The 24,111-nt window shown below is 48.8% G+C and overlaps 1 protein-coding gene across 2 annotated transcripts in view; it reads left to right on the top strand.

Moving 5' to 3' along the window:
* Nucleotides 1-6,407: 6,407 nt before the first annotated feature.
* The window catches only part of LOC1275679 (epidermal growth factor receptor), a 34,075-nt gene continuing 16,371 nt past the window's right edge, over nucleotides 6,408-24,111 (top strand). For both annotated transcript variants that reach the window (XM_314949.4, XM_061663088.1), the window contains exon 1: nucleotides 6,408-6,830. In XM_314949.4, coding sequence (XP_314949.4) covers nucleotides 6,617-6,830 — 214 coding nt within the window. In that variant the 5' untranslated portion in view covers nucleotides 6,408-6,616. The remainder of the gene's footprint in view (nucleotides 6,831-24,111) is intronic.

Here is a 24,111-nt window from a genome sequence, read left to right as displayed (position 1 = left end):
TCGAATCCTATCGCGCGCCGCACACCGCACCGTATAGAGTGTGGTGAGTTATCGCTTTACCAGGCTCTGTCTTTAGTCGGTCTCCTTTCAAACTCGGCACCTTGGCGACGGGACGCGACCGATAACAAACAGCGTGGCTTGTTTTTTTTTCCCTCCCCTGTTTGCTTCTAATTGCCAACCCGAATCTCAGCGAGGAGGCAGCAAGAAGGACAAATGGTACGGTTTGGGCAGCGGCCTTTCGGTTCCGAAGCATTCGAAAATAGATAAGCGCCAAGGGTGAAAATATTAATTTCGATACTTTATTGCCGTCGTCAAATTAATAAATTGGTGTAAGGTTTCAACGCCAGGATTGTGGTGCGGGCGCAAAAAACTGCCACGACTGTACGGATTTCGGCACTTTGAATTCCTCACGGTTTCCAGCAGTTCGGTGCTGGGCTTGTGTTTTTTAACGACTTTGCACACCACTTTACTGCGTTCGACTCTGTTTCTCTCCCTCTCTATGTTTCTCTCTGGGTCTCAGGTCCTCGCCAGCCCTTAAGAGCCTTTAATCTCAGCGCGATGCCGTCAAGGTTGTAAACGTTTCTTCTGCTCGTGCTCAAACGAGCCCGGCCTCGGTTCTCGCTTTGCATACCTGACCGGGTTGGGAGGCTTTTTCGAAGTTTAGCTGTTTGTGTCGCCTCTTAAAACCTGCGGCATACCGCGCATGTTGCGCGGTACACGGAAGAATTTTAATTATCAGCTGAAATCGAGCCGCACTTGTTGGGGAAACTTGTTTTTTTTTTTTTGTTGTTGTACAATTTAATGGCAAAGACAACACCAAGCCGGCAAGGACACGCTTGGTAATGCGCAGTTGGACGAAGATGCTGATGATGTGATTACGATGTGAGATAGGCATTTTTGGTCATATATCCAATGTCTTCTTGATAAAGCATATTATAATTGTGTCGAGTTAAAAGATTTTTGTTCATTTAAATGGACAATATTTCAGAAAATATTCGGGTTCTTTCCGAATTGTTAGGAAATCTTAAGGACCTTAATTTGTATAAAAATTGTAAAAAAATCGAAGTTTCCTGAAGAATTTCCGTCCATTAATTGTAAAAGATATCTACCCTGAACAAAACCTGTAGGAGTTAAATAAAAATTCAAGAGTAGAGCTATTTGGAGGTCTGAGTGCTATATGTTTTTGACGATGAAATCTAGTCTTAAGGCCAGGTGAAACACTATGCAATACATCTTGACTCGAGTAGATGGACCAAAAATTGCGAAGATCTTACAGTCTGCAGTGGTGCCTATCGTCCTGTAGACTGTTTTATAGTTGCTGTTAGAGTAACTTCACAAGCATGCAACACGTACCGTCTTAAGTGCGCACCATGCATCCATGCATTATGCAGAAATGGCAGTCAAAGATGAAGGAATAGGTTTGAAAGGCGTGTTCAGACGTCGTTTTGACCATGGATATCATGGATGACAAACATTTTCCAAGCATCAATGACTTAAACGAACCACAAAAATGTCATGTGTCATAAATATAATATTTCACTTTTTCAAAAGATTCGATATACCAAGTTAGTTTTAGAGGTTCTATCAAGAATTATCATTTATTATTTTTTTATCCAGCCACGTCTGATTGAATGTCTCCACATTTTTTTCTATTCAAAAATATTTGAACGATTCTAACTCGGAACCTAACACCATTTTGACCGCCACCTAGCCGCACCACACTCTGGTGTCTTGAACAAATATCACTTTTAACTATATAATCCTAATAAAAACATCCTGAACCCATTCCCTATCGCCGAGTTTGCTTAAATTCTGCATCTAATCTGCCTTCAGCTTGCCCTCGGAACAAACCCAAGAATTATATCTTCTACCTCTTCCAATCTGCAGCTGGCCGTGATCGCTACGGACCATTACACAATCTAGCCGGTTGTTTGTGCGGTAGAACTGCAACACCACTGTTATATCATACATTTAGCACGCTCGAACATAAGCACAACCAAACAATGCTTATCAACAGCTCGCCTTTACGCCGAACGTCCATTTCCCACCATGCAACACCCCTACCTTTGATGCCGCAAAGGCAGTAGCAGCAGCAGCAGCAAAACGCAAAAATCAATATTTGTGTAACCCCGCAAGTCTAGCGAGCTCGGGGCAATCGCGCGACCGGCCGTATTTAAATATCGGAAGAGCAAATTCCGTACCGTTTTTGCCAAAGTGCGCGATAGCAGCCCCGAGAAGTTGCGTCCCAGGTGCGTCGGTGCTGCCGGCCGATAGCGATAAAGCATCTCGCCCAAAGCAAACGGTGTGAACGTTTTTAACGTTTTTAATAAAGTACGCCGGACGCGGCAGTGTCGCAAATATTTGCCATTCGAATGAAATTACACCAAAGTGTGTGTGTGGGGCAAAAAGGCGCACCATTTAATCGGGCACTGAGTTCGATCGCCGGTCGGCCGCGCGTATCTTCTCGCTGCGCAGTGACGCAGTTGGCTTAGCGTTCGTCCCCTTAGCCCCTTGTAAGTGGAGTGGTTAGTAAGGCGCTGTCAAAAGCTTTGCATTCGACCGATCTTGCCCGCCGACCGGTCAGCGGTGAGCGCCAGAGCGAAAGCAACGGGTCAGCAACGGGGCAACAAGGCACACACATTCCAATTCCGAACGGGTCGCAACGCCGTAAGGGTCGTGACGGTTGTTTTTTGTGTGTGTAAAACCATGCCCAAACCCGGGGGGACGCTTTCGGAAGGGGATGGGGAAGAGTTGTGAGGGAGATGAAAAGGGGTGGAAAGGGTTTCGTTTCACCTTTAAGCTGGCCCGCAGCACGCTGCTCCAGCGACTGAAAGGCAACACACGCCCCGAAGTGAAAGACCCGTGTGCTCGGACTGATGGCGGCTTAAACGGGACGGATTGTTCCAAGCCGATATGCAACCGCCTCTCGCTCCCCAGCATCTCCCCTTTGGCTGCAGCCAGGGGGTTTGGATTTACCTGTTTCGCAGCAGCCAGCCTGCTGGCCGGGAATGGAGGGGACTCCTTTCACGTTCGAAAGGTGTTTGGAAGGCGAAAGAAAACGACCGCGACCGCTTGCCTGAGTCCAAAGCAAGCCCTCCCGCAAGCAAGCGTTCATCTCAGCCACCCGTAATCTGAGCCACCCCGTGCGCAGCATGCGAGTGTATATGTGTGGTGGTGGTGGTGGTTGTATGTTGACTTTATGTTTTTATACCTTTTGTTTTCTCAACTGCTTCGCATAATCCACCACTGGCAAACAGACGCGCAAACCCTCACACACAGACGACGGCTGTTGAGGCTGTATTGGTACGTTCGCCCATGATTGAACATATTGAAAGCTTTGATCAAGCGCGAAAAAGCTTCTCCCAAACACGCACACACACACACTGGTACAAGAGGGTAAGGGAGCTTTAGGCGAGATCTTTCTGGAGCGCAACATAATGTGATGGCATTTTTACCATTTTTTTTCTCTGTTATGCTCTCCGTTTCACTCATCCCGCTGGTGTGGTTGGAAAGCTTTAAGAGTTTGGCATTTTGCCCTCCACTCTCTCTCTCACCCTTTTCATCCACCACTTCCACCCATTGCTTTATCACCATGACAAAACGATCGATGCTGTTTACGATCGGCTGCACGGTTCCACCTTATTATTTCACAATTTCATTTATTTCAGGTCTTTAAATGTTACGGGTAAACAATGGCAGTGTGGAAAATGGAGTTATTATTTGTAAAACCTGGCACACTTGCCCCACTCGACGGAGAACAATATTTTATTGTTTTGTTGTTTTTTTTTAATTACTTTTTTTTGCTCACTGTGTGTGTGTGTTGAGTGTTTTCTCTTTGCCAGCAAGAACAACAACAAGACCGACCGAACAACTCCGTGTGTGAATGTTTTTTCTCCAAAGCTGTGCCAGTTTTGTTCTGGCCGGCGCTCATCGGCCGAAGTAAACACACAACACAACACAACATGGTGGCCGTGTTTTGCGTTTCAAATAACTGCTCCGGAACACTTGTACAACATGGTGGAGAATTTGTGTTTTCGGTTTGTGCCTCCCACACCCTCCCTCTCCCTCCCCCCGCTCCAACCTCTGTTTGTGCTTTACACACAACGCGCACAAAGATTGGAATGCCCTTATTTTGTTGCGGTGTTTTTGCGCAACACACCAGGCCCTGCGAGTTTTCGTCTTCGTTGTCACCTGACTCAGCAGAGTGGTGCTGGAGAGAGGACACGGTTTTGGGGGGGGGGCATTATTTTGCTGTTTTTAAAATTACAATCCCAAAAACATTGCCGGCAAAGCAGGGCTTTATGCACCTAGCAGCATTTGTTTTTGCCCGTAGCCTTCTTCGCGTTTCGCTCGTGCCCTCTGCCAAATAGTGCTTAGTGTTGCAGCAACCGGAGCGCGATCGGGGCTTTAGAGTGCGCAAAAAAACAACAACGATCCCTCGTTTGCGTCAAGCCAGCGAGGTACAGCGAATGATACGCTCACCGAAAGCCTTGCAACCAACACTTGGAAAGAGCGCACTGCGCGGTTGGGCTCTTTACCCCACGTACCAGCCCGTATCACGTTTCACGCACATCAACACAAACACAAGCGCACACAGAGCATACCTTTCTTTGGTGGCATTTTATGGCGTGTGGTATGCTTCCATCTCCCCACCCCCTGGGACCGTCTTGAAGGCGTCCGATCACAAGCCGGAGAGAGCTCCGTTAGGCATGGGATTTTTAAAGCCTTGTCGAGTGTGTAATAAAACACAAACTGTGTACACACACACATACACATACATACACAGACGTAGGGGGTGAGTTCGATCGAACTCGATCAAGCAATGCGCACACTCACACGCACACACCGATACAAAACAAAAATGGTCGACCTGAAGGGTTCGCTCTCGCGTGGTGCTCTCATTCGCTCTCACTCTCAGCGCAAAAGGTGATCGATTGAGCAATGGCGCAATTGCCATTTTCTACATTAATTCTACTTTCATATGAATATTTTCATTGATTTCGTATGTTTATTGGTCACTTTTTTGTCAAAAAAGAACACAAATGGTGCCTTTTCAAAGCGTCTATTGTCAAAAAGAGCGAAAGAGTGGAGATAAAGCTCTCGCCAAACGCGCGCTGCAAGCTTATGCTCACGGCAACATAACACGCGTTGGCTTATGCTCTCCCGAAGCTTCGAAAGCTTGTCTCGGGGCCGATTGTGTCAACAAAACCGTTCCCTTTTGCTTTCTGCTTCCCGTCTTGCGGCGAGTTGAGCGGGGACCAGGAGAACTCACAAACACACGCACAAACCGACGGAGCAAAAACGTCTTGTACGACGACTTGTATGCTGCTGCCTTGTGGCGGCGTCGGATTCTTGCCCGACCGCTTCTCACTTCGAGTTCGGATGCTAAGCAGTGCGCAGGTGGTCGGATTTGTGCTGTGCGTCGTTCCTTCTGGCGCGGACCGTTGTCGTGTGGGTGCTGTTTTTGTTTTCGGTCACACATCAAACCGCGTGACAAGAGATAGGATAAAAAGGGATACAAAGAGTTGGAAAGAAAGGAAATACTATTCCCAATCCACCCCTTCGTTGCAGTACAGTGTGTCTGTGGTGAAAACAAACTGCGCAAGTGGGCCGTGATCGAGCTCAAGAAGTTCGTGCGTTTTGTTGGGTCGAATAAGGGAGGTTTTGCGTAACAGAAACCTCGGTGCCGAAAAATAGCTCCAACTTCCTAGTGGAAGGGAAGTTGTGGTGTGGTTTGTGCGGTTTTCCTGCTCGGATGTTCCGGGGCAGCATCTGGGGGGGCGGCAGTACATCTTCCCGGAGCCGGCACGAGTGTGCCCAAGTGTGCCCAAGTGGTTGCGGTGTTTGAGAGAGAGAGCAAGTGGTGGTGCGATAGAACACACGAAAAGGGCTCTCGAGCACGTTCTGGCGCTCAAACCTTCCCCCGCTCTTGCTGAAGGGGCAGCGTGCAATATCGTGTGTTTCGGGGGGAACAGTTTGCGGAACAAGGCGTCAAGTGGCGTGGCGTAGTCGTGTTGTGTGTTGTGCTCTGCGGTAGTTCTCTGACGGTGTTGTGTTTCACAAAACGTCGCAATATTCCCCGGCTTTCGAAAGATATTTGGATCAGTGCGCGCGATCACCAGTGTGTCGTTGAGAAGGGGAGGCACGGGTTCCAGGCCTGTTCCTCTGTGTGTGTTTGGTGTGACAAATGTGTCGCTGTGATTGGGTTTGTTTAGAGTGCTAACAAGCTGTGTGGTAAATAGGAAAAAGAGGGGGCCTGTTGAAAAGTGGCCAAGTGTCTGTTGGTTCGTGATCTTTTTTTGCGTGAACGCAAAAGCCAAAGTGTCAGAATACGAGGTTCTTTGGAGAATCTCTTAAAAAGCATTAGAAGAGTCACTGAAAAGAAGTGAACCAGTGGTGTCTGTGTGTTTGTGTTTCTGTTTCAAGTTGATCCAGAATCTCCACAAATCCAAGGTCTTATCCGGACGTTGGAACTTCCCACACTACCCAAAACGCGCTATGTCCCACCGGTGACAAAGATCCTCAAAACATCGGACGTGGAGCGTGTAGCATCTCCACAGCCCAAAACATAGAAACTCCTTCTAGTCTCCCCGCTCTGGGAAATGTGGACACGATCATGCCGATGATGCGGGGCTACAGTACGCGATTGACCGGGCCGGTCGGTCCCGTTGCCGTGCTGGTGGTGGTGCTGCTGCTTGTGGCCCTGCTGCCCGTACCGGCCCGGGCCAACTACGAGCTGTACCGGCAGCACCGCCAGCGCCAGCAAATGGAGCGCCAGACGCAGATGCGCCATCACGAGGAGAAAAAGTCCGAGTTCGTGAAGGGAAAAAGTAAGTTTAGATCGCTCGCCCGAAGGGCCCTGGGTACCCTCGCCGTCCAGTCTGTTTACTAACGCTCCGTTATCGAACTCCGGGGCTCGGCATCGGAAACAATCGATGCGCTTTGATCGTGCCTCGTGGGACGTCTCTTATCAGGGCCGGTTGCCCGTAGTGCGCGTAGTGCGCGTAGCACCACATACCCAGTGTAAACAGTGTACACCTTGGGCGTTCTGTTTGGCTCACCCCTTTCGCTTTAGCGGGTTTCGGGCTATGGGGGCTGCCTTAGCTACCTTCGCTACTTCGATAACAATCGTCGTCTTTGAGACTAGTGCAGGGCCTGCGAAGGGCCAAACGCGATCGAGCGAAAGTGCTCTTTTGGCGGTGGGACGATATGGGACACTTCTTATCCATTGGAAAATAGTTCGAGCCGTGTTTTGAGACGCGATAGATAAGAGAGTGAGCAATGTAACGCTATTCGGATTGGTACGCATTACCAAGCAATATCTAGCATGCAGAAGGGGCTTTTTATCTTGACGTACAGCTGCTCCAGTGACCTCTGCTATATAATTTAGGCTGCCCAGACGTTGTTGGAGCACGAATTATTTGAACTCTGTAGCATAGAATCATCAGGCGTTAGAGCCTGGAAGAGGTTGAAGTCGGAATAGATTTCCATAAAATCAGTCCCATCCATCCCGAACTCGTATTTCCATAGCCGATAGTATAGAATTAGATGCTCTTTCTCTTGATCCTCTGAGATCTTGAGCTCCAAACGGCTCCAAACAAAGAACAGCTCTTCTTCCTCCACGATTCCCATGATCCCAGGGATGTGCGCAGTACCGCACAAGCGCAAGGCTCTTTGCGCCATCTTGAGTGGAACTGTGTATGTGTGTGTGTGCGCCTCACGCGACCCTATAATTTCCCTGTGGCATCTTTTTTTCTTCGTTTTGGAGCTCCCCCGGCCCAAGGAGAAAAGGTTCTTCTCCGCTACCTTTGTTAGAATAAACATAATCTTTATGATTAAACATGATTTGCACATACGGAACCCGAGGTGAGGTTTGTGCGGGTTGCTCTTAAACTTCCACGTTGTGCCCCATCTCTCCAGACTCCGGGCACCAGCAGCAGACGCAAAGAAGACACAGACACAGCAAGCAAAAGCTGGTGCTCCTGCAACGGCGAATGAAGCGCCAAAGCGGGGAGCAGTAAGACAAAAAAAACGATGGGGGAAAATAGCTGCCGGGCAGGCGTGATCGTGCTGCCAGGATCTGCTCGTTCGCTTTACCTCTCGCTTTATCATACTCCCCTCTTTCGTACACGTTTCGCTGTGTGTGTCTGTGTGGCCATCATTACTGGCGCGCACGTCGGAGGAGGCCTCCCAGCATCCCAGCCGCGCCCGTCTGCAAAGCTTTAAAGGCGCAGCAGCCGCAGCAGCAACAGCCCAGCACGCAACAGAGACGCCAAAACCGCGCCAGAGCTAGGGGCAGGGCGTACTCCGCCCGGCGTAACAATGGCGCTTTTGTTGCGAGCCTTCACGTCGTGACCGCTCTCCCCATCGCCGCGATCCAAGGATCCAAGTGCCGTAGTGTCCACCCCAAAACCTTGCCAAAAGGGATCTCTCGCATCTCGGTGCGGCATCTGCGCGGCGGCATTCAATCTGGGCCACAGCTCCGTGCGCTTCGCTTCGGAGGGGCCGCGCACATTATTATTAATCTTTATCTAGATGCTTTTAGTGCGCTGGTTGGGCGGTAGGTGGTGGTGGTGGTGGTGATCGTTCGGTGCGAGCTGACGCTTGGGTTCGATGGCTTTCGATGGCTTTCGATTGCCCACTGTGCCCCTGTTGCGAGACGGGGACGCCAGGGGAGGGTTCCAGCATAATGCTGATTAATCTACCTTCCAAGCAAAGTTGCGCGTTTTGTGCTTGGACTTGGTGAGCGAGGAGGAGGAGAGAGAGAGAGAGGGGCAAAACCAGCGAAAAAGGGCGGCTTGGAGCGGGTTAATGGACGCGTTTGCTTTATTTTTCGTGCACGAACGGAGAGCTTTGCGAAACTTTCTTTGGCGTCCAACGCTTGCGGGAAGCAAAAAAACGGCAACAACGAAGACACGAAGATGTTCTGGTCGGATATTCCTGGGGGAGATGTAAGTGACCTGCATGGTTCAATCCAATTAAGGTAAAGGGAAAGGTGTGTGCGCTTCTTCCCGAGCGCGTACCGCGACTCTTAACGACCTCGTCACGATCACGATCGCGCGACTTCCCGGTCAGTGCTCAGTAATGTTCATAATTCTGGTCGAAGCCAAACCCTCTTCTAAAAAATCTCTCAAACAAACAGTCTACCGGCCGTCACTTCCGATACAGGAACATGTCGCTTCACGGGAGAAAGAGAGCTAATGAGAAGCTCCCAACTATCAGAGCCCATGTTCGTTCGAGGGAAATCAATCATCCAAATGGCGTTGCCGGTGACGCAACGCGCCCTGATCGATGCGACATCGTTGCCGTCCACACTTTCCTTCCCGTGTCGGAGAATTTGGAGCAATCACATTGCCTGTCGTTCGGCTTACCTCAAAGACATCAACACTTGGGAAATTGGAGAAACCGGACGGATATGGGGTATGCTTTTATCGGAGGAACACCTCTTTGTGCGCCAGGTCTGCGCGTACTTCCTATCGATGAGTCGATGAGCTGAACTCAATTTCCTGAACCAACCCCTGTTGCCCCGGTTGACTTCATTGACCTCAACCCGTGACGGGTTGAAAACGTGACCGGACACGCTGGATGCTGGTTCTACACCGGCTCAAAAGCTGCCGCGATGAGCGCGGTTTGACCGCAACGAAACGAGTTATTTTGCTCGGTGCACTCTTCTTCAAGAACGTTGCCTGAAGGGCTCTTGAACGCGCTTGGAGATTGCATCTGTCTGTGTGCATGTGTTTGAGTGCGCTTCGGTAAATGCGGTATGCATTTACCGTACTGCACATCACGAAACAGCTCGTCCGAGGTGATGACCCCAACCAACGGCCACGGAGAGGTTGTGGCATGCGCAATTGCCAGTTAACGCCACCGACACACAGAACCAGCCGTTGCGTGCGTTTACAACTGGTTGCTGTGAGGTTGGAACATTGGGATATTCGTTTTGAAACGTAGAAACAGCTCAGTAAGAAAGCGCAACTGTAGATATTACAGCTCGGAGACTTGGAGACGTTTGAAACGGGCCATTAACGTAGCGATTTGTGCTCGACCTTGCGACTTCTCGCCGTCCTTGTCGGTACTACCTGTCTACAAATCTCTCTTCCATTACCGTTGATCAGCATGCAAAACTCCCTTAGTAGCCCCTTCGGTAGGGGAAACTTGTTTCTAAGATTACATCTCGCGTCTAATGAAAGAGCGCTTGCCATCTCTTATCCGCACCGCATCTGCCAGCTCATATTTGCACCGATCTATTAATGGTTGCTCCCCCGTACTGGGACCTCAATCATACAGTAGGTGCTGATAGCAAACACCACCCGAGCAGGCCAACACAGTCCCGGCAGACCCCGAGAGCGTGCCTCTAATTAAAGTTCCGCTGTCGCACGCCATCCGTGTGGCGCTAGCCGAGTCCGAAGCTCAAAAATGGAACTAGCGAAAAGCGTGGCGGCAGCAATAGTGCACGCACACACAACCTGGCCTGGCTGTGCTGTCCAAGAGGAAAGTTGTTTCCTGCATTCGATCGTTGGTGGTGGTTGTGTTGTGTGGTATCCGCAGAGAACACAGGCGTGCGCGCGCGCGAACGAATCGAGCCGAACCGATTAGAATGCCCCCTCCCGGATTGAATGGAACCGGTTTTGGCCCTGTTGACGGTGGTGAAGCTGGTCTGTTTTCTGCCTGTTCGATTGTGTCTGTTGCGTTTCTCGAGCTTTACTGGCTGTATGTATATTTATAGGGGCCACAACCACGTATGCTAAGTGCAAGGCAGAGGCCGCGTCTACGCTCTGTCGTGCACAAACAACGTTCTCGGAGGCTGCGGGCTTGTGTGTAAAGGTTCCCCTTCTGGCACCTTTTGACAGGCCTGCTGTGTGCGATGGAGCTTTGTGCCACGTCGTATCGCGCTGTTGCTAGCTGAGCTGAAAGATTTCACAGCCCCGTGCTAGATCTTGGCTGGTGGCGTCAGTAATTAAACAACGGTGCGAAGCGTAGATCCAACCATCCTTTGCCTATCGGGCGGAAGAAGACAGCCCTAGCTGGCCGTGATCGCGTGTATGTCCTTCACAGTTGGACACGAAATGAATCGATTCGAGTGCAGGCGACTCTACGCTGTACAAAGTTGACCTACAGGTTCGCCCGAGTCCGCAGTATGACGTGTGCTGAGAAATGACTTTCAAATAAGGACAGGTTCACCCGATCAGCATCAGCAGCAATCGGATCAGTTTTGGGAAATAGACAATCCTTGTTTTTTTTTTCTAGGGTAAAATCCCCTGCCCTCCTTCAACCGCTATAAAATCTATGACAACTCCCGGCAAAGAAAGAACCCCGAAAAGGGAACATAAAGAATAAGGAATCTCTCGCAACGCTTGGACCTCCAGTTTTGGCGGTCAGCGAAACAGGCACACAGACACAGCGAGAGGCACGAAACGATCAAGAATCTCAGTTCCTGGAAAATAGCGCAGCAAAGCAAGAAATGACCTAGCCCGATCCCGGGAATCTGAAGCCCCTCGTGTCTGGAGACACTTCAAGGAAAGGGTGGGCGACCGTCTGCGAAGGACGGGGCAGAGAGAAAACGTCCGATAAAAGGTACCATCACCACCAGCCTCCTCCGGTTTGGTGTGCACAGCGAAACGCTTAGTAAAAGTGACGCAGGAGAGAAGACAACGAACGAACGAACCCAGAGCCGTAGCAGCCATAGATGTACGGATTCCTTGGGTTCGCATCGGAAGAAAAGAATAAGCAAGACATGGCAACGCCGGTGAAAAGCTTTGGGCTAGATCTACGCACACACAACCACACACTGGAGCGTTGGAAAAGATCACCTTCGCCACGTGAAAAAGAAACGCAACAGAAAGATCAGCTGAAGAGATCTTGGCGTAGCGATCCTCCTGCCCATGTGATGCTTCTCTACCTGTTTTGGGCTGGATGGGTTGCGGCTCAGGTACTTCTGCACCGTCAGTGTGTTGGTTGCCTAAAGCACCACTTTATATCTATCTCTGGGTTGGTATGTGTGTGTGCGCAAGTCACCTTTGTCTGATTTGATCGACGGCGCACGGTGTGGCATTTGACGTCGGTGCCGTGATCCGAACCAATGATCCAAACAGAGATGATGAAGCAGAGGAGGCAGAGCACAGCAGTTCCAGCAGCTAGCACAATCGAACGCAAGCTAGAACGAAGCGCTCCACGAGAACGATGATGATGATGATGATGATGCAGAAATCGGATAAAAATGATCATCAGAAATGATTTTAATATTTTCAACATTATAGTTATGCCTTTTGAGAGCGTTTAGGCAGCAAAGAGCCAGCACTGCGACTGCGAATGGTGATGTGCAGGAGATGTGCTCGTCGAAGATTGACGGGAAGGCCGTACGGAGTTTCGGGGCGAGAATAGAACACTCATCCTCGTTCGATTAATCGACCAGGGCCTGTTTTCAACCTGAAGGGCCACAGCAGTGGTCCCACCAGCGATCATTAGAGGTGGATGTGTTGGAGTCTGTTTTTTTCCTCCCATCTCTCGCTCTCTACGGCGGATGGCAAATAGCGTTGGGTCCTCTCCACTGCCCGTGGAGTGGTAAGACGACTTTCGACTTGATTAACTAGCCCACGGAAAGGTGCAGAAGAGATGAGGAAGGGAGAAAAATGATTTAATTTGAATTTTTGTGGTTGTGGTAAGATGAATGCCGTTTGAAGAGCGTTTGGAAGGAAAGCCAATGGGGCCCCCGTGAAGTGTTGCGGTGGAGTGCAATGACTTGAAATCTATGAAGGTATTTTGGGTGGCGGGTGGGTTTTGAAGAGATGCGAGAGTTTTGAAGAACATCTTGTAATGGTTATCGAATGATGAGTGTTGGTGGGCACTCTTCCTGAGGAGGGAGACGACTCCTCACTGTCATGTTGCCCTCCATTCCTCTTCCCAAATTCCTCCACATTTCATGATACCAATCAGCTCGCACACAGTACAAAGCTAGGCAATCTAGCCCTTATGCTCCAGATACACAAACAATCGTAACACAAAGAAACCACAATCACAATTTGTTTGGTTTATGGTTCCCCTCTTCTATTCAAACTGGTCCCTTGTTTTGTTTTGTTTTGTTTGTTGCCCCCTCTCGTGGCGTATCGAATAACCGCGTCGCGTTTTCCTCACGCCCGATAGCCCTTTTCGTTATCAGATCATCAACGTTTACGATCTTTAACAATCACAAGAACCCGATCCCGAGCGCTATGAACTAATCAAAATGTTTTTTTCCTCCACTTTCTTTTCTCTCTCTCATAGGTAAGTCCAATCAACCAACAACTGCGTCGTTTGGGGATGCACGCTTTGGGCCTCACTATCCAGCTGGAAGTCCAGTTCCGAGTTATTGGACGAGTTTTTGGGCCATCGTGAAACAGAAGAAAGCCAAGAACAGAAACAGCATTTACCCAAAGAAACCCTTTTTACCGACCACAATTCCGGATCCGGCAGCATTCCAGGGGTTTTCGGGCTTTGCCTACACCACCAGCTTGAAGCACACGGAGTGTGTCCGAGGTCGTAAATTAGAGTAGTACTATAAATCTCCACTACGGACCCGGGTCATGTTTCCTACACCCGGGAGAATGCATTTCATCTTGCATCACCTTTGGGTGAAGTTTCGGTGCCTGAGGATCACGATAAAACGTCGTGCTCGCACGATCCTTCGAAACTCCGCTTGGCCGATCCAACGGCGGAGACGCGAAGCGATAAGAGCGCAAAGATAGCAGGCAATCGCGGGACAGCCAAGGGTTGGAAGGATGAAGGTTGCACTCGAAATCTCGAAACCATTCGCCTGTAGCCCTGTGGCCAGTTGGATAAGCGCAAGAGGCCTGCCATGGTTGTTTTCATGGTTTTTGTTTTTCCGTTTCCCTCGTCTTTTTTATTTAAAATGGTACAGACCTACCAACGGTCCGATCGGTGTTCTCTGCTCGTTTACCTTCGCGTGATCTTCCCCGCAGCACCGTAACTACCAAAGGGGTACGGCGAAAGAGAGAGGCGAGAGCAAGAGGATCGAAAGATTTACGGCACACGGAGCCCAAGCTGACCAGCTCAGCGATGTCACGATATTTAATCCGCGCTTGCGTCCCGCACTGCTCTGTGTTGCTCTCCGTGTCGTTGGCGGTGAGTCCCTACCGTGCAATGAGCCACTTGAGCGCAGCAAAAAACATCCCAAGGTGCAGTGTTTTAGGGTGACACATTGGAGCCTTTCGCCCGCTTTCGGGTGCTTCTTATGCTAATTACCGGTAGATTCATTTTGTGTGTGTTTAATTGACCCGCTTCTCCGAAGCTTTTCTCTGGGTATTCCCGGCTGCTTATCGCATTACTGTTTTTTGTTACTGCAAAAAGACATTTGGCAAATCTGTGCAGCGCCAAATCCCTTCTCATTCCGTTCGGGGAGAGCGAAAAAGCGGTGGATTGCACTATTCGTTCGATCTCGATCTTGCTGCCTTGTTGCATTGGGGACTGGAACTAAAAAAAAACAAGCACACACACACACACACTTAGTTTAATCAATTCAGCGTTTAATTGTGCGGATCCAGGCGCCAGAAACGGGTTTTATTGGCAGTGGTCGGTCCCGTTGCACTTAACCGCAGGCCCTCCGAGGGAGATGGCGCAAGGGAGAGAAAGGGAGCAAAAAAGGGTACAATACTTCCCTCCGCCTGCACAACCAATTACACGTTCTACCTTTCGCACGAGCTCCAACGAAAACGGCCGGGATAGACTGCCATGCCTGCCAGCTATCGAAGCGACTGATACACTTTTATTATCACCGTGGCGACCGGCGGCGCCAACGGTCGAGCTGAACCCGGTTTGCAGCAAAAAAAGGGCTACAAACCGGAGCGGGAAGCGAAACTATTGCAAACTGCGCGCTCGCCCCTAGAAAACGTGACGTGCTCTTCTTTCAGAGGGGGGTTTTCTGTTTTCTTGTTTGCTGTCTTTCTAGCGCGAAACGACTGCCACTCCACTATTCTCGATCGTGAGCTGGAGGGAAGAAGGAACGACGGGGTGGCAGAAAAATAGAAAGAAAACAAACTAGAAACGGAGAGATGATCGTTATTTACTTGTTCATTTGGAAAGCAATTTGGAGCGCACGCGAGAGCTATTCCTACTAGAAATGGAAGGATAGAAGAGAGGGGAGAGTGTAAGCTGCCAGCACGAGGGAGCGACGAATAGTGGTTCTGTTTTTGTTCGACCTCTTCGGGCGCAAGAAGTACTTGCGCGGTGAAAAATAACTCCCCAGCCCCTGTGCCAACCTTCGATCGCTTCAATGATCGATAAATCACGATAGGCAGCCGTGTATGATGGTGGCACGTGAAGTGCAGACGCGCTCTGGCTTGAAGGTTGAAAGATGGGTAAAAGGGAGGAAAAAAAACTGGAAGAGGAAGGTGGGGGGGGGGGGGCAAAAAATAGACACGACGATGAGCATCCAGCATCACGAGAATGACCTTTGAAGCGTGATGAGCTTTGTTTGCGCCGGGGTTCGTCGCTTGCGAGCGCTCAAGTCACTCGTTTAGCGATATGGTTCGAATTTTCGAGCGGTTCCGAGTGGTTTTTTTCCTATTATTTTTTTGTTGCCATTACTTTTTAAGCGTTTATTTGATTTTGATTTTGATGCTGCACATAAAATGGCCGAATGTCAGTTTGCCAAACATTTGTAGCAGGCTCGAGCGCGCAGTTGGGACGCAAAAGCATTCCTTTAACGTTACGCTCCTTTTCGGTATCGTATTTCTGTGTGCTTTCGCGCTTTCGTGGAATACCTGCCACTCGGAACGGGGAATGTTCTTTCCTCCCATCCCGTGTCCGTGTTCAACTGCAAAACGGGAAACATTCCGAATGGTTCGGACACTTTCGCGAAACAGTTGGTCCAGCGTTGCGACAAACGGAACGAAAGCGACCCAGTGCAGAAAAAAAGAAGCCTCCCCAACAACCACTTATCTTGGGCAATGTTTAAATGATGTTAATCGGTTTCGGATTCTGTTCCGTTCGGCCCGTTCCAATCTATTGCCCTTTCGGAGTGGCACCGTGCGGGAGACTTCGATTGAATTCTCGCGGCTCAATAAAAATCCCGATTGGCCGTCCCGGATGGAATCTGCAGCGGTTGGGGGAGACGGAGTGAGAGAGTGCGCGCAAAAGGTTTTAAATTTCTTTGCCCCCAAGCGGTTGGATTCGTGAGCGTTCGCTCGGCGTAAAAGTTGTGGAGAGACGGACAACAACAAAAACCCAACGCTCCAACGTTGCGTCCTGCGCTTCGCGAAGAAATTCGAGCCTTCGCTTTGTGCGTTTCCTTCGCGGTTTGTCCACGCGGACTGCTGCGCACCCATCTCGCCCTTTCCCGCCCTTTCGCTCGCTCACCGGTAAGCGGATTGGTATCTCTTTCCAATTAATATCATTTTTGTTTGAACGATTTCTACGACAGTTCCGATGCGCGTTGCGCGCTTGTTCGGCTTTCCTTGTGTGAGCGGTGACCGGCGGGAGTTTGATTTTGCCTTCGTTTGGTGCCTTTCTCACGTCTCCAGCAAAAGGTCGCAAGGATCGTCCGGGGCACACCGAAACTCGGGGCTTCAGGGAAGGGCGGAAAAAAACCAAAACCGGACAAACGGCGACAAACTGAAGCGAGGTAAGGTAACACGGTGCCCGAGAATCAATTGCCCCAAAAAAGGGAAGGAATCCGGAATCGGGCAGAAAAGTGCTCCGATTACCACCGAGGCAAAACATCACGGTGACAACAGCAGAAAGAAAATTTGACCATTCGAAGGCAGAAAGACACCAAAAAATCCCTTACCGATATAAGCGGATGTGTGTGTGTGTGTGTGTGTGTGTGTGTGTGTGTGTAAGGCCTACCCGCACCGGCGTGACATTTCGGCTTAAACGCTTTAACGGGCGGCAGGAAAATTATTGGAATATTACCAATCTATTGGGCATTGTAGGGGCCTGTTTTTGTGTCGTTGTTTTTGTGTCAGTGTTCCTTCCGATGGTTCACCGTTGCTGTGTTTTAGAGAACTGTACAAAGTCAATTGCATCGAGCTGGTGCAGCCGCTTGGGCTTGCTTGGGTTCGCCCGGCTAATGAGGTACGCTCTTTTTGTGTGCGATGTCCTTTTGGAATTTGGACCTTCACTGCACGGCTCGGAATTTGTTGGACCTTTAGCGTGGAATTTTTGGGTGCTTATTAGCGAGCGAAAAACGTTCGCTTTGTTCGGTTTGTTTCTTAAATAGCTGCTCGGGCCGTACAACAAAGCGGTCGTTTTGGTTAGATAAGCAACATGTTGTGTACGAAGAATCTAAGCATTTGCCATGATCATTTGAGCATTCTTGTAGAGCTACCAAAATACCTAATTAATGTCACAAAAAATGTGCCATTAATTATATGGGGTAATGCATTTCCACCACAAATTGCTAAAAAAAATTGCAGCATTATGTAGTCCATGTATTTCAAAATCTTTTCATAGGCTGGATGTTTGTAAGCAATCAAAACGTTTTGGACAAAAAGAAATTTATATTTGTTAAGCTAGCGAATCGAAATTGTTCGTTGAATGTCAAGCTCTAAAGCTGAAAAAACATGTGGGAAGAGTCTCTCTGATATCCCTTTTAAATTTGTAAAATTTTATCTTCTGAAGCTTACATACTGTATATGTAGTCTCGATGTTAAAACTGTTAGTAAATACTTTGTATTAATTATATTCTCTGCATTGAATATTAATTATTTTATTCACCACACAACCGAGAAACACATAGGCCACTTAGGTTGTCCGTAAACCTACTGCTAGCCGGATCTCGCACCGAATGAATGTATAAACCTCTGGAAATATAAGTTAGCCACAGATTTATCGCTCGTTCAAAACAAAGAACTCTCAATTTGCCGCCAACAGCGAGCGATTTGTTATTTATTTCCCTCGACCGCACAAACACTTCTGAATTTGAAGCAGCAAAAACGAGAGAGAAAAATCAACCCACGATCGTGCTACCGTGATGCGCTTTACCATTTTGAAGCGAAAGACCCTCCAGAACCAAGCGAAAGACAGGCCTTGGGAGGGGCTAGAAGGGACGGCAGGGGGAGGAGAAAAAAACATACAAACGATGAAATGAAAATGAAACGGTTAGTATCGAAACCTTGTACGGTTATCTGATTATCATAATATATAAACCATCGATGTACCCACTATCACTCATATGTTGCTCTCCCGCTCCCTCTATTTCTGTGTGCTCTCAGGGGTGTTTGGGCGTACAAACGAGTATGTATGTGTGTGTTTGTGTGGGGCATGGCCGGAACAACACGTACAGGTTTGGTACAGGCGACCCCATAGTGTACCGGGGGCTGGGCGAGAGCATCGAATCGGCCCGCACCATGGGAAACTCCCACGCTTCGTACCGCCATGGATGCCGCCTCCCCACCAAATTCCGAGGTGTTGTGTTCCGAGTCGAGTTGTATCACGACGCCAACACTCTTGGGTGGAGGGATGCAAAGCTCGTGCCCTGTGCCGGACGGGCGGGTTGGTGTAAGGGAGTAAACGGGTGTTATGGAAATTAGAAATCGTACTCCACGGTGATGTTGCTGCCATGCAACACCTACCAGAAGAAAGGGAAGAAGAAGAAGAAGAGGAAGGCAAAGAAAACAGAACCTTCAAGCGAAAAAGCACACACACAGACACACAGACACACAGAGCCATTACGATTCAACGTTCGATTTCACGCCGTTAACCGGTTCGCGCGGGTTTGTTATGGTTGCGCACGACTCGCAGGGCTTTTGCGGGAGGGTTGAATCATCTTCGCGCCGATGTTTGGGCACCTTGAGCCGAGGCATTAGCAATTCTTCTCACCACCGCATGGCGTACCTTGTGAGAGGGATGGTACAAACACACAGATGTGGTTCTTTTTTGGGGAGTGGGGTTTTTTTTTCTTCCAAAAACCCCAAACCCTTACTGCTTTACAGCTAAGTGCAATGCTCAAACACCCCGCAGGGACGTTCGTAGGAGTGAGCGTGTAAATTCGCCTTTTCACGCCCGCCCAACAAGATCAGCTCCACCCGTGGCGTTGAATGCAGTTGTGTGTGGTGCACTTTTTCTGTCTGTAAAAAACCAAATCCCATGCTGTGAGGCACCAAAGGAGAAAACTCGTGGCACCTCGTGGCTGAAGAAACAAACGCTAAAAAACACGCAGCCCAAGCCTAAGGGCAAAGAAAGCCTTCCTGTGTTCTTCCCTGAAGCCTTCAACTACACCTCGTGCTCTCCTTTTCCATCCCTTTAAAACGACAAAGCCCGGGCCTGTATCGATTGTGGCTTACCCAAGCGGCCATAAAATTGAGTGGGTACTAGTCGGTTGTCCCCGACAATGCATCTGCGCGTCGTACGCACACACACACACACATGACAATGTCTCGCCCACTAGAGACCAAGTATAACAAAAAAAACGGCTCAAGTCGCCAAGCCGCCAGAAGTGTCACCGCGAAGCCCGTTAAGCCGTGCACGTGCAGGCCGTGTCGAGTGGAGCTCTCCTACCGGGGGTGGGATGATGAGTTGCTCCACCATTTAATTGAGCACGAAGCGTCGAAGGGCGGCACGCAGTGGAAAAGAGAAAGCATGCCCGAGTGCCCGGGAGTGTCTTTGTTTGAGACGTGTGTGAGTGATTTGTTCTAATTTAAAGATGATACTTCAAACATCTTTGGCCGTGTTTATCGCGCTCTGCTGCTCCGTGATCGCTTGAGTGGTAGCAGTAGCAGGGGAAGGCTGTAGTGTTTGGGTTTAGAGTTCCTAGCGCAAGAGTTTATGTCTCGCTTTTATCGCTACTCAGTACAGTTTAATATTTTTTTGTAGGGGTTTATGAGACACTCTTTTCTTTAGGTTTCTCGCAAAAGTGATATTTGCCTACAATTGTAAGCATGTTTAACAGTTCTTGTATATATTTCACTGTTTAACATGATTTTGAATAGATTTTTCACAAAAAATGTTTGTTTTAAAACTTTTTAATTAAAATATTTTAAATTCAGATGATACTTAACTCATAGTAACATACAAATGGAATACAATTTCACCGTTTCTGAAGAATAGAAACATCTATGGAGTAGAAATTCCTGTATCTAATATGCTGTTCTGCTTCAAAACAAGCTAATCAGCCCCTTTCGCAATGCTCGCAACACGACGCCAATGTAAATGAGATAAGCGACAGAACAATAATCATATCCGATCTCTGCCGCCGCTGTGTGCGCTTGAGCGCATTCCACGAATAGCTGCATCTAGCGTTGCAAAACAACGTCCGATGCAAGAATGCACGATCGTCCTCGTCCCCACCTCTGGGCACTGGCAAATGATAATGAGCGCTCCCTGCACTGCAACATACCTGAGATAATAAAAAGCGGAAGGCCACCAGGCGCACCAAGTGCCATACCGATCGACCTCAGACAGCGTTAGAAAAACCTGGAGGGAAATGACTCGGTCAGACTGATATCGGCAGCGAGCGGTAATTGTACCCTACGGTGCTACACCACCTTCGGTAGCTGCCTATTAGACGAGTGATCTAACAAGTGGTTTCGTCTCTCTCCACGATACGAAGGCTCGGTCTAAACAGGAAGCCCTATCGATCGTAATGATATGTGTGCGTGTGTCTCTTCGAGATGCCGTGATTCTGCATCTTCGCTCCCTTTCGCAGTGCCAACTATCGCAGCCGTGGAATGTAACGCGAAACCGAAATCACTCTCGATCGGCACCGTTGCCACACATTCCATACGGACACACCGTGTGCAATCGTTAGAAACGGTATTAAAATAATAAGTCAATTCAGTGCGGCCAAGGGCTGGGAAGGGGTAAAGCCACCTCGTAACCGTCCCCCCACCGTGGGTTTGTTTGCAAATGCAATCGAAGCAAATAATTAGCCCCGTTTTTTCGCTGTCGCCGGTTGCCGGCGTACCGGTCGATCGTATGACACTTGTGCGATTTGTTCAGCGATTTTTCTGTGTGCTTCTGTGCTCAAAGTTGACGCAATCGGGTCGGTGATGGTGGTGCGATGATTTGAATTGGCGACCGGAAAAATGATTCAATCGTGCAAATATGTACACACAATTACAATTTCATTACCAGCATGCCTGTTGTGAGAGCAAAAGACGTGTTTTGATGTGATGTGTGACGTTTGAATTTTGTTGCATGTTTTTGTTGAAGAGCAAACTTTGACTAGTAGTTGATTTTAAACATTAAAATCTGTATTGTGTTGCAAATATTTGACTATTTTCGAATTAAAGTAACAATCATTGCTTCTGATGAGCTGTTACATGAGGACCGTGAGTCAGTCTGATACACCCTGAAGCCTCCAAATAGGCTTTCAAGATGATACCACCTGGCTGAAAGCGGTCCCACCTGTCCATACCGGATGCCGGATCAATTAGCAATTCCACCGATATGCCGACCCTTCCCAATTCAAAGGAAGGGCGAAAACATTGCGCTCCAACACGTCATCTCTGCGCGAATCTGATGATACAGTGAAGAGAAAAGCGCAACATCAACAACAACATAAAAACGCCTCCTGCACGTGCGACATGTGCCCTGATTGCCCCATACCTACAATCAGTGTACCGAACCAAGCTGGCGCTAGCAGCTTCCGCAATACGCGTGCATGCGCGTACACCGGCCTTTCCGGTGCAGTCGAAAGGTGTGTGTGCAGCCTAGGGTGTGCACATGCACTCACCAACTCACCATTGAGGTAGCCCCGTGTTTTAAAAGCCCATTTAATGCTCACCGGATGTGGCTGGAATGCTTTGCTGCGGCTGTTATCACACGACCACACGACGCCTCCCGAAAGGATATGTTCCGTTTTCCGCTTCCGCCATTGCCGTTATTCCTTCTACCCTGTAATAATCGGTCGGATGGGACGTTTGTCTTTTGGCTCGTTGTTTTCTCCTTCTGTTTTTAGGGCTGCAGGACTGCGCCACGATAGCCCGACCGGTTTGCCCGTCGATTGACAATTGGTTTTATCGACCATTCGTTGTTCCGTTTTTTTTCTTCTTCTTTTGCTTTCGTTGTTATTCTCCCTCGAGACCTTTGGGCTTGGCGCTTGGCGAGACCGTTGGCAGCGCAGGAAAAGGTTAAAAAGAAAGTGGCGCATGTTTATGGGGCCGGCGAGACGAATTTTGATTAGCTCCCGTTCGTTGCCGCTGCCGGTCCCGGTGCGTGTCATTTCCGGTCTGCTTTTTGTGCAGATGAGCCATTTAACAGGAACGAAAAAAACATGCATTTTGAGCGGTGAGGCCACCAGAAGGTTATCGTGTTGACATGTACCTTGACCGGTACTCGTTTTGGCACTGGTGCTGGTGGGATATAAAGCATACACAGAAACTGAAGTACATTTCCGATAATGTGTGCGTGGTTACGTGTAGTGGGTGAGCTAACCTTGAGCAACGAGCTCGTGGCAGGATGCCAACTGGTGTGCCGTTTGTGTAATGTACGCCCGTAATGAGGGGATTTATTTCTTGTAAAACCCACCCATCCGCAATCACGCAAGTAAATGACAACCGGCGGCATTATTCCCCGAGTGGAGTGTTTTGTTTTACATTTTTATGGAGTGCAATAAAACCGAAAAGGTTCTACTTAATTTCATTTTCCTTTTTTTAAATTGGACTTACTGCACAAACACCAATCTCTTCTGACACAGTGAAGAACAGAAAACCAATGATTTAGAAAATCGTTCCCGTGTCAATCCCGAACCCCTGCTTTGGGTCAATCAAAACATTCCACCGCCCCTGGAAAACGGAAAATGCTCCAGTATTTCGAAATTCAACCGACCGATCACTTCTAACTCGTGAAACCGATCAATGCGTACAGCGGGAAGGGCTGTTGCGGCCGCCAGGAAAGGTTGCCTAAAATATGTTTAATTTAATTACACGTTTTCACGACCCGGGCTTCACCCGGGCTAACCGATAATGATAGGGTTGCGGCTGGCCGTTTCGCTTACGCTTACGCACGTCCGACGCCCGGCGGAAAAAGGGACACTGGCATCGATCCGGGGCCACTTTTCGCTTTCGATCCTAGTTCTAAGATTGTTTTGCCGACTTCTAGCGTCTGCGCACGACGGCACGATAGCCCTGCACTACTGTGCTTGAACTGTGCCCCGTTCACCTTGAATTCCTTTTAGCCATCCATCCTTTCCATCCATCTCGGAGGTGAGTGATGCGTTCGGTGTATAATTTGACCTTCTTTAGAGCTGTCTATTGATTGATTTTTAAGGTACGCAAGGAGGGCAGGTTTGAAAGTATCACCAGAAAAAAAACCAGTGGAGTTCAGCCAAACAGAGACACCGATTATTCGGATCGAGAGTGCTTTTAGTGGCGTTTTGGTGGCGAAATCACGTTGGCGTTCTCTTCATTTACTTGTGAGTCAGTGTGTGTATCAATGGGAACGCTGTGGGAAGGTTCAGCTTGCACCGAAAAGCTAATTGGCAGCTGCAGCGTAACAGTTGGCTGCGTAGTTTGGTTATTTTTAGCTAAATCTGAACGCAGTTTATCCGTGAGTAAAGTGTAATTTGAATTAGAATTATTTAAATTATCCTGTCTTTGATTGCATTCTTTTTCCACTTCTCAATGCTTTTATCCAGTCAATCAAGTTAAACTTCCCGAGAACGGTTTCCGCAACCACAAAAGTATTCATCAACGGCATCTTGCAAATGCAAAAGAAATAAAATTTGTACACCGTTCCTTAACACTCCATTACCGCAAAAGTTTCGCAAACAGGCACACTCACACATACACCCGCCCAATCATTTATCTTCCCTGACAGCACTCAAACGCGAGAAGCTGTCCCGTCCCAACGGCAGCAACCCATGTGTCCCGCATCGATTGTACACGATACGATCGATGTTTGACGGGTTTGCTTAAGAAAGTACGAAACGAGATATTGCCGTGCAAGCGGCAAACCATTAAAGTATCCCCATTTGCCATTCCTCCCTCACGCTCTCCACGGTGGACCGAAAAAGTATTGAATTTTTACATTGTGTGTGCCACCGTCCATTATGTAACGCTCGGACAGCTTCGGACAGTTTGGCTAGGTCCACCGCTGGTGAATGTCAATAATCGCATGCCGATATCGGCATCATAATGAATAACACACAAAAAAAAAAACTCAAAAAGAGGGTGAGCA

The sequence above is a fragment of the Anopheles gambiae genome, chromosome 3 (genome assembly GCF_943734735.2).
Source record: "Anopheles gambiae chromosome 3, idAnoGambNW_F1_1, whole genome shotgun sequence".
Lineage (NCBI taxonomy): Eukaryota > Metazoa > Arthropoda > Insecta > Diptera > Culicidae > Anopheles > Anopheles gambiae.
This window is presented reverse-complemented; position numbering and strand designations above follow the sequence as displayed.